Source organism: Acipenser ruthenus, unplaced genomic scaffold (assembly GCF_902713425.1).
Source record: "Acipenser ruthenus unplaced genomic scaffold, fAciRut3.2 maternal haplotype, whole genome shotgun sequence".
NCBI classification, from domain to species: Eukaryota; Metazoa; Chordata; class Actinopteri; order Acipenseriformes; family Acipenseridae; genus Acipenser; species Acipenser ruthenus.
In genome coordinates, this window is record NW_026708067.1 from 1 (window position 1) to 10,000 (window position 10,000).

Consider the following 10,000-nt stretch of genomic DNA (forward strand, 5'->3'; position numbering starts at 1 on the left):
TAATGCTCTCCTCTCCTCTCTCCTCTCCTCTCTCCTCTCCTCTCTCTCCTCTCCTCTCTCTCCTCTCTCTCCTCTCTCTCCTCTCTCCTCTCTCCTCTCCTCTCTCTCTCCTCTCCTCTCTCCTCTGTCTCCTCTCTCCTCTCTCCTCTCCTCTCCTCTCTCCTCTCTCCTCCCTCTCTCCTCTCCTCTCTCCTCCCCTCTCTCCTCTCCTCTCTCTCTCCTCTCCTCTCTCTCCTCTCCTCTCCTCTCTCTCCTCTCTCTCCTCTCTCTCCTCTCCCCTCTCTCTCTCCCCTGTCTCTCCTCTCTCCTCTCTCCTCTCTCCTCTCCTCTCTTTCCTCTCTCCTCTCTCTCCTCTCCTCTCTCCTCTCTCTCTCCCCTCTCCTCTCCTCTCTCCTCTCTCCCCTCTCCTCTCCTCTCTCCTCTCTCTCTCTCCTCTCTCTCTCCTCTCTTCTCTCTCCTCTCTCTCCTCCTCTCTCCTCTCCTCTCTCTCCTCTCTCCTCTCCTCTCTCTCCTCTCCTCTCCTCTCTCAGTATATAGATCTTGAGGACCCCATGACCGATGCTCTAGTTAATGACAAGCCAGAGTTTGTTCGGCTCTTTGTTGAAAACGGGCTGAACGTGTTTCGCTACCTGACCCCCGAGCGCCTCGAGGAACTGTACTCCACCCTCCCCGAGAACTGTCTGGCCAGGCAGCTGCTGCTCCTGCGGAAAGCGAGGGACCCCCACCGGCACCCCCAGCCCTCCCTGAAGGAAGGGGGTCCCCCTGTAAGGACTGCGCTGTGATGGGTGTGTGAATGAGGGACACACGTGTGTGTGTGTGTGTGTGTGTGTGTGTGTGTGTGTGTGTGTGTGTGTGTCCGTGTCTCTCAGCTCTGTCTGTCTCTCCATGCTCTCATTAACCCTTTACTGTCCCCTCGTCCCCTCAGGACAAGTACAAGGACAAAGTCAGGGACAAGGTGTCCCTGCACGAAGTGTCCCATCTGCTGAAGGACCTCCTGGGGGACGTGTGTGAACCCCTGTACCCCAAAACTCCAGAGAACAGCAAGACAGGAGGGAAGGTGAGAGAGAGAGGAGGAGGAGGGGAGGATGGGGAGGAGAGGAGGATGAGGAGGTGAGTGAGGGTGTCGGTGTGTCGTTATAACCCCCTATGCTGCATGCTGTCTCTCTCTCTCTCTCTCTGCAGCCCCGCATCTCTCTCACTCCCTGGATCAGCTTGTTTATCTGGGCTGTGCTTCAGAACCGAGCCAGAATGTCCGAGTACTTCTGGGAGATGGTGAGTCTCGAACCCAGAGCCCCGAGCTCTTGTTGAACAGGAGTCTTGAACCCCGATCTCTTGGTGTGTCAGAGTCTGTAGCCCTGTCTCTCACTCAATATGAGCCTACAATCCCCTCCCTCTCTCTCTCTCTCCTCTCTCCCCTCTCCCCTGCTATCCTCTCACCTCTCTCTCTCCTCTCTCTCTCTCTCCTCTCTCTCTCTCTCCTATCCTCTCTCTCAGTGCAGTGAATCAGTCCACTCCACGCTCGCTGCCCCTAACCCTGTCTCCGTCTCTCCCTCCCTGTCTCTCTCTCTCTGTGCAGTGAATCAGTCCACTCCGCTCTCGCTGCCTGTAACCCTGTCTCTCTCTCTCCCTCCCTGTCTCTCTCTCTCTCAGTGCAGTGAATCAGTCCACTCCGTGCTCGCTGCCTGTAACCCTGTCTCTCTCTCTCCCTCCCTGTCTCTCTCTCTCAGTGCAGTGAATCAGTCCACTCCGTGCTCGCTGCCTGTAACCCTGTCTCTCTCTCCCTCCCTCTCTCTCTCTCAGTGCAGTGAATCAGTCCACTCCGCGCTCGCTGCCCATAACCCCCCCTCTCTCTCTCTCTCTCACTCTCTCTCCCTCCCTCTCTCTCTCTCAGTGCAGTGAATCAGTCCACTCCGCGCTCGCTGCCTGTAAGCTGTTGAGGGAACTCTCTCGTATCGAGACGGAGGCTGAGAGCAAACAAGCCATGAAAGAGCTGGCAGCCAAGTTTGAACTGAGAGGCCATGGTGAGAGGAGAGGGAGTGGAGAGGGGGAGGGGGAGAGGGAGTAGGATGGAGGGGGAGAGGGAGGGGTTGGGTTAGGGGAGAGGGAGTGGGGAGAGGGGAGCTGTGGGATCTAACCCTTGTATTAATGAAGTTATTTAATATGAATGATTCAATATCAATCACAAGTCTCTCCTCTCCTCTCCCCTCCCCTCCTCTCTTCTCCCCTCTCTCCTCTCTCTCTCCTCCTCTCCCCTCTCTCCTCCCCTCTCCTCTCAGATGTATTCAGTGAATGCTACAGGAACAGTGAGAGTCGATCCTTCACTCTGCTCATCAGAAGGAGTCCAGTTTGGGGGAAAGCGACCTGCCTTCAACTCGCTACTGTGGCGGACGCCAGACATTTCTTCAGTCAGGACGGGGTCCAGGTGAGAGAGGAGACGTCGCAGTGTTTCTCAGTGTGTCTCACTGTCCGTCAGTGTCAGTGTCCCTGGTTGTAATGCCCCCTCTCTCTCTCTCTCTCTCTCTCTGCAGACTCTCCTCAATCAGATCTGGTGGGGAGACATGGAGAGAAACACAGCGATCTGGAGATTGCTGCTCACCTTCTTCTGCCCTCCCCTCATCTACACTGACCTGATCACCTTCAGGTAACCCCGCCCCCAATCATAACCCCCGCCCCCAACCCTCCTCTACACTGACCTGCTCATCTTCGGGTAACCCCGCCCCCTGGAGGGTTAGGGTTAGGGTTGACTCGGGTTAGGGGTGACTCAGGTTAGGGTTAGGGTTGACTCGGGTTAGGGTTGACTCGGGTTAGGGTTAGGGTTGACTCGGGTTAGGGGTGACTCAGGTTAGGGTTAGGGTTGACTCGGGTTAGGGTTGACTCAGGTTAGGGTTAGGGTTTACTCGGGTTAGGGATGACTCAGGTTAGGGTTAGAGTTTACTCGGGTTAGGGTTGACTCAGGTTAGGGTTAGGGTTTACTCGGGTTAGGGTTGACTCAGGTTAGGGTTAGAGTTTACTCGGGTTAGGGTTGACTCAGGTTAGGGTTAGGGTTTACTCGGGTTAGGGTTGACTCGGGGGTCTGTGTTAAATCCGATTCTTCTCTCTTCTCTCTCAGAGACCCAGAGGAGGAAGGGAAGTCCGAGGAACCCCCCCTTCATGAGAGGGAGAGCATCGACATGGAGACCATCTTCTCAATGAAGGAGATCATCAACAGGTACTGGAGTCCTATCTGTTATCCACTCCATCCCTCCATCCATCCATCCCTCCATCCCTCCCTCCATCCATCCATCCCTCCTTCCCTCCATCCATCCATCCCTCCCTCCCTCCATCTTCTCAATGAAGGAGATCATCAACAGGTACTGGAGTCCTATCTGCTCTCCATCCCTCCCTCCATCTTCTCAATGAAGGAGATCATTAACAGGTGCTGGAGTCCTATCTGCTCTCCATCCCTCCATCCCTCCCTCCATCTTCTCAATGAAGGAGATCATTAACAGGTGCTGGAGTCCTATCTGCTCTCCATCCCTCCATCCCTCCCTCCATCTTCTCAATGAAGGAGATCATTAACAGGTGCTGGAGTCCTATCTGCTCTCCATTCCTCCACTCCCCTCCCAGGTTCCACCCCTCCCTCATCAGGCTGTACATTCCCTCTGACTGTCTTGTGTGTCAGTGACACGGTCCCCCTGACTCTCTCCTCTCTCTCTCTCTCTCTCTCTCTCTCTCTCTCTCTCTCGCAGTGATGAAGACGAGGATCTATACCGTGCCTTACAGCACAGCGACACAGGTGAGTGAAACTCTTCATCTCTGTCATCCCATCTCTCTCCTCCTCTCTCAATCTCTCTCCTCTCTCTTTTTGTCAACCACCCTAGCCTCCCCCTCCTTAACCCCCTCTCTCCTCTCTTCTCCCCCTCTCTCCTCTCCCCATCCCCTCTCTCTAACCCCCTCTCTCCTCTCCCCATCCCCTCTCGCTAACCCCCTTTCTTCTCTTCTCTCTCCTCCCCCTCTCTAACCCCCTCTTCTCTCTCCTCCCCCTCTCTAACCTCCTCCCCCTCTCCTCTCTCCTCCCTCTCTCTCTCTCCTCCCCCTCTCTAACCTCCTCCCCCTCTCCTCTCTCTCTCGCTCTCTGTCTCTAACCCTCTCCCCTCTCTCCCCTCTCCTCTCCTCCCTCTCTCTAACCCCATCTCCTCTCTCTCCTCCCCCTCTCTAACCCCCTCTCCCTCTCTCTAACCCCCTCTCCTCTCTCTCCTCCCTCTCTCTAACCCCCTCTCCTCTCTCCTCCCCCTCTCTAACCCCCTCTCCCCCCTCTCTAACCCCCTCTCCCCTCTCCTCCCTCTCTCTAACCCCCTCTCCCCCTCTCTAACCCCCTCTCCTCCCTCTCTCTAACCCCCTCTCCTCTCTCTCCCTCTCTCTAACCCCCTCTCCTCTCCCCTCTCCTCCCTCTCTCTAACCCCTCTCCTCTCTCTCCTCTCCTCTCTCCTCTCTCTCCTCCCTCTCTCTAACCCCCTCTCCTCTCTCCTCCCTCTCTCTAACCCCCTCTTCTCTCTCTCTCTATCTCTGCAGACCCCTCCTTCTCCTCCCAGCCCCCCAAGCCCCGTCAGAAGCCCTGCCCCTCCCTGCTGACTCGCTGGAAGAAGTTTTGGTTCGCTCCCGTGACGGCCTTCCTCGGGAACCTCGTGATGTATTTCTGCTTCCTCTTCCTCTTCTCCTTCGTCATCCTCGTGGACTTCCCCCCCGCCTCCCCCCGCGGGACCCTCCAACTCCGAGATCGTGCTCTACTTCTGGGTCTTCACCCTGGTGTGCGAGGAGATCCGACAGGTGAGGGAGCCGGACAGAGCTCTTCAAAGCAGACTACAAGTCCCAGCAGCCTCACTGCCGGGCATGCTGGGAGCTGTAGTTCACAAGCCATTCATCAATGAAACGCACCTTTCTACAGGGGAGGGGAGGGGAAGGAGGAGAGGGGGAGAGAGAGAGAGAGGGAGAGAGGGAGGGAGGGAGGGAGGGAGGGGATGGAGGGAGAGGAGGGAGACTCATTGCAGGTTTTTGTCTCTGCAGAGTTTCTTCATCGTTGGAGACAAGAGTGTGATGAAGAAGGCAAGGCAGTACTGCCAGGACATGTGGAACAGATTTGACATGACGGCCATCTCACTGTTCATTATAGCAGTGACCTGCAGGTACCTCCCTCCTCTCTCCTTCCCTCCCCTCTCTTCTCACAGCCATCTCATTGTACATTTTTGAAGTAATGTGCAGCTAACATCTCTCTCCTCTCCCCTCTCCTCTCCTCGTCTGTCTCTCCCCTCTCCTCTCCTCTCCTGTCTCTCCTCCCCTCTCCCCTCTCCCCTCTCCCCTCTCCCCTCTCCCCTCTCTCTCCTCTCCCCTCTTCTATCTCCTCTCCCCTCTCTCTTCTCTCTCCTATCCTCTCCTCTCTCTCCTCTCCTCTCTCCTCTCAGGATGTTTGAATGCTCCTATGATTTTGGACGCACGGTGCTCTGTCTTGATTTCATGGTCTTCACTCTGCGTTTGATTCACATCTTCGCTGTTCACAAGCAACTCGGACCCAAAATCATCATCGTGGGGAAAATGGTGAGTGGGGGGGGGGGGTGGATTCTGGGGGCTGTAGTTCTCTAGATGAAGACTGCTAGGGATTCTGGGAGCTGTAGTTCTCTAGACGAAGACTGGTAGGGATTCTGGGAGCTGTAGTTCTCTGGATGAAGACTGCTAGGGATTCTGGGAGCTGTAGTAAGGGTTAGGGTTTATTGTATTGTTCAGTTTCTCAACATATTTATTATCTTCACATACTCTCTAATCTCGCAGTTTAAAACAATCTCTCTCTCCTCTCCTCTCTCCTCTCCTCTCTCCTCTCTCTCTCTCTCCTCTCTCTCCTCTCCTCTCTCCTCTCCTCTCTCCTCTCTCTCTCTCTCCTCTCTCTCCTCCTCTCTCCTCTCTCCTCTCTCTCATCTCCTCTCTCCTCTCTCTCCCCTCTCCCCTCTCCTCTCTCCTCTCCTCTCTCCTCTCTCTCATCTCCTCTCTCCTCTCTCTCCCCTCTCCCCTCTCCTCTCTCCTCTCTCCTCTCCTCTCTCCTCTCTCCTCAGATGAAGGATGTCTTCTTCTTCCTCTTCTTCCTGGCCGTGTGGGTCATGGCGTACGGAGTCACGACTCAGGGGCTCCTGTATCGCGCCGAGTCCCGCGTGGAGTGGATCTTTCGCCGGGTTTTCTACCGACCGTACCTCCATATCTACGGACAAATCCCGCTGGAGCACCTGGACGGTGGGGAGAGGGTTCGGGTTCGGGTTTCTCCGTCTCAATCTCTCCGCTGTGTCTCTGGGGACAGACTGGCTCATCTCTGGGTCTCTGCTGTGTCTCTGGGGACAGACTGGCTCCTCTCTGGGTCTTCGCTGTGTCTCTGGGGACAGACTGGCTCCTCTCTGGGTCTTCGCTGTGTCTCTGGGGACAGACTGGCTCCTCTCTGGGTCTTCGCTGTGTCTCTGGGGACAGACTGGCTCCTCTCTGGGTCTTCGCTGTGTCTCTGGGGACAGACTGGCTCCTCTCTGGGTCTCTGCTGTGTCTCTGGGGACAGACTGGCTCCTCTCTGGGTCTTCGCTGTGTCTCTGGGGACAGACTGGCTCCTCTCTGGGTCTCTGCTGTGTCTCTGGGGACAGACTGGCTCCTCTCTGGGTCTCTGCTGTGTCTCTGGGGACAGACTGGCTCCTCTCTGGGTCTCTGCTGTGTCTCTGGGGACAGAGTGTCTCCTCTCTGGGTCTTCGCTGTGTCTCTGGGGACAGAGTGTCTCCTCTCTGGGTCTTCGTTCTGCGCTGCCCGTTTCAATTTCCAATTTGTAGTCACTGACTCTGTATTGAGTCTCTCTCTCCCTCTCCCTCCTCTCTCCTCCCTCTCTCCTCTCCTCTCCAGCGACTCGACTGATGCCCACGAACTGCACTGAAGACCCCACGGAGATCGGAGACCTGCCGCCCTGCACCAACACATACGCAAACTGGCTGGTCATCCTGCTGCTGGTCATCTACCTGCTGGTGACCAACGTGCTGCTGCTGAACCTGCTGATCGCGATGTTCAGGTGAGAGGGGGAGGGGGAGGAGCAGGGGGAGGGGTCTGGACGCGATGTTCAGGTGAGAGAGGGGAGTGTGGGGGTTTGGTCAGTGTCACAGCCTCTCTCCTCTCTCTCCTCTCAGCTACACGTTCTCTATAGTCCAGGGGAACAGTGACATCTACTGGAAGTTCCAGCGTTACAATCTCATCGTGGAGTATCACAGCCTCTCTCCTCTCTCCTCTCTCCTCTCAGCTACACGTTCTCTATAGTCCAGGGGAACAGTGACATCTACTGGAAGTTCCAGCGTTACAATCTCATCGTGGAGTATCACAGCCTCTCTCCTCTCTCTCCTCTCTCCTCTCAGCTACACGTTCTCTATAGTCCAGGTGAACAGTGACATCTACTGGAAGTTCCAGCGTTACAATCTCATCGTGGAGTATCACAGCCTCTCTCCTCTCTCCTCTCTCTCTCCTCTCAGCTACACGTTCTCTATAGTCCAGGGGAACAGTGACATCTACTGGAAGTTCCAGCGTTACAATCTCATCGTGGAGTATCACAGCCGCCCCGCCCTCGCCCCTCCCTTCATCATCATCAGCCACCTGAACATCTTCATCAAGAGGAACATCCGCAGAGTGGAGTCCGTGAAGAGGAGACACTTCAGTGAGTGCGAGAGAGTGTGCACTTCACTGAGTGCGAGAGAGAGTGTGAGAGAGTGGGCACTTCACTGAGTGCGAGAGAGAGAGTGTGCACTTCAATGAGTGTGAGAGAGAGTGGGCACTTCAATGAGTGTGAGTGTGCTTGAGAGATTTTCACATATCTCCCCTCTCTCTCCTCTCTCCTCCATCTCTCCTCTCTCTCTCTCCTCTCCTCTCCCCTCTCTATCTCTCCTCTCTCCCTCCTCACTCCTCTCTCTCCTCTCTCTATCTCTCCTCTCTCCCTCCTCACTCCTCTCTCTCCCCTATCTCTCCTCTCCTCTCTTCTCTCTCCTCTCCTCTCTCTCTCTCCTCTCTCTCCTCTCTCCTCTCTCCCCTCTCTCCTATCTCTCCTCTCCTCTCCTCTCCTCTCTCCTCTCTCTCTCTCCTCTCCTCTCCTCTCTCTCTCTCTCCTCTCTCTCCTCTCCTCTCCCCTCCTCTCTCTCCTCTCTCTCCTCTCTCTCTCTCCTCTCTCTCCTCTCCCCTCCCTTCTCTCTCCTCTCTCCTCTCTCTCCTCCCCTCTCTCTCCTCTCTCTCCTCTCTCTCCTCTCCTCTCTCCTCTCTCCTCTCTCTCCTCTCCTCTCTCCTCTCTCTCCTCTCTCTCCTCTCCTCTCTCCTCTCTCCTCTCTCTCCTCTCTCTCTCTCCTCTCTCCTCTCAGTGCTGGATCTGAAGTCTCGCACAGATGCTCTCCTGCTCACGTGGGAGGGGGTTCAGAAGGAGAACTTCCTGGCTCAACAGCAGAGGCTGAAGAGAGAGAGTGACTCGGAGCGGCTCAAACGCGCCTCCGTCAAGTGAGAGGGGCCGGGAGCGCGGGGGTCCACTTACTTGTATCGATCTTCCTAATGTTCCTCGCCTGCCTAGCAACAGCTTTGGGGAGTCTGGGGGGTGGTGTTGGGGGGGCTGATATTGGGGGAGGGGGCTGGTATTAGGGGGGGCTGGTTTTAGGGGTACGTTAGCTGTTTGTATTGATGAGTTTGTTTTGGCAAAACTTAAACTTTAATGCTGGGTATTCAAGACATTCCCAGCATTGAGCTAACCCCCCCCCTCTCTCTCCTCTCCTCTCCTCTCTCCTCCCCTCCTCCTCTCTCCCCTCTCTCTCCTCTCCTCTCTCCTCTCTCCTCCCCTCCTCCTCTCTCCTCTCTCTCTCCTCTCCCCTCTCTCTCCTCTCCTCTCTCCTCTCTCCCTCCTCACTCCTCTCTCTCCTCTCCTCTCTCCCCTCTCCCTCCTCACTCCTCTCTCTCCTCTCCTCTCTCCCCTCTCTCCTCTCTCCTCCTCTCTCCCCTCTCTCCCCTCTCCTCCCCTCCTCCTCTCTCCTCTCTCTCTCCTCTCTCTCCCCTCTCCTCTCTCCTCTCTCCCCTCTCCTCTCTCCTCTCTCTCCTCTCTCCTCTCTCCTCTCTCCTCTCCTCTCCCTCCTCACTCCTCTCTCCTCTCTCCCTCCTCACTCCTCTCCTCTCTCCTCTCCTCCCCTCCTCCTCTCTCCTCTCTCTCTCCTCTCTCCCCTCTCCTCTCTCCTCTCTCTCCTCTCTCCTCTCTCTCCCCTCTCCTCTCTCCTCTCTCTCTCCTCTCCTCTCTCCCTCCTCACTCCTCTCTCCTCTCTCCCTCCTCACTCCTCTCTCTCCCCTCTCTCCCCTCTCCTCCCCTCCTCCTCTCTCCTCTCTCTCTCCTCTCTCCCCTCTCCTCTCTCCTCTCTCTCCCCTCTCCTCTCTCCTCTCTCCTCTCCTCTCTCCCTCCTCACTCCTCTCTCCTCTCTCCCTCCTCACTCCTCTCTCTCCTCTCCTCTCTCCTCCCCTCCTCCTCTCTCCTCTCTCCCTCCTCACTCCTCTCTCCCCTCCTCCTCACTCCTCTCTCCTCTCTCCCTCCTCACTCCTCTCTCTCCTCTCCTCTCTCCCCTCTCTCCTCCTCTCTCCCCTCTCTCCTCTCCTCAACTCCTCCTCTCTCCTCTCTCTCTCAGGATGGACAATGTTTTGAAACACATGTCTGAAATCAAAGATCACAACAGGAGACTCAAAGCCCTGGAGTCTGAGGTAAGAGTAACAGGACTAGAGAGTGTTTCACTGAGGAATGGCTTGTGAACTACAACTCCCAGCATGCCCGGCAGGCTCAGTGGCAGGGGCTGCTGGGAGTTGTAGTCTCGTTTCAACACGTCGGCGACAGCTGTGGCCAGAGGTTTTGAATCGCCTAGAATTTTAGGAACATTATTCAGCAGCTTTCATTGGACTCTATGAAGCTGAGGGAGTTCATTCTATATAGAGGGGGTGCAATTCAATATGTTAA

The 10,000-nt window shown here is 55.9% G+C and overlaps 1 protein-coding gene across 1 annotated transcript in view; it reads left to right on the forward strand.

Annotated features, from left to right (window-relative positions):
• Window positions 1-530: 530 nt before the first annotated feature.
• LOC131728746 (transient receptor potential cation channel subfamily M member 5-like) overlaps window positions 531-10,000 on the forward strand; it is a gene marked incomplete at its 5' end in the record, with an annotated part of 12,362 nt that continues 2,892 nt past the window's right edge. The window contains 17 exon segments of the mRNA XM_059019731.1: window positions 531-764; window positions 926-1,057; window positions 1,183-1,272; window positions 1,892-2,021; window positions 2,277-2,422; window positions 2,529-2,641; window positions 3,110-3,208; window positions 3,729-3,775; window positions 4,552-4,745; window positions 4,747-4,806; window positions 5,044-5,162; window positions 5,439-5,571; window positions 6,081-6,255; window positions 6,898-7,060; window positions 7,398-7,693; window positions 8,385-8,517; window positions 9,678-9,750. Of these exon segments, the coding sequence (XP_058875714.1) occupies window positions 531-764; window positions 926-1,057; window positions 1,183-1,272; window positions 1,892-2,021; window positions 2,277-2,422; window positions 2,529-2,641; window positions 3,110-3,208; window positions 3,729-3,775; window positions 4,552-4,745; window positions 4,747-4,806; window positions 5,044-5,162; window positions 5,439-5,571; window positions 6,081-6,255; window positions 6,898-7,060; window positions 7,398-7,693; window positions 8,385-8,517; window positions 9,678-9,750 (2,337 nt within the window).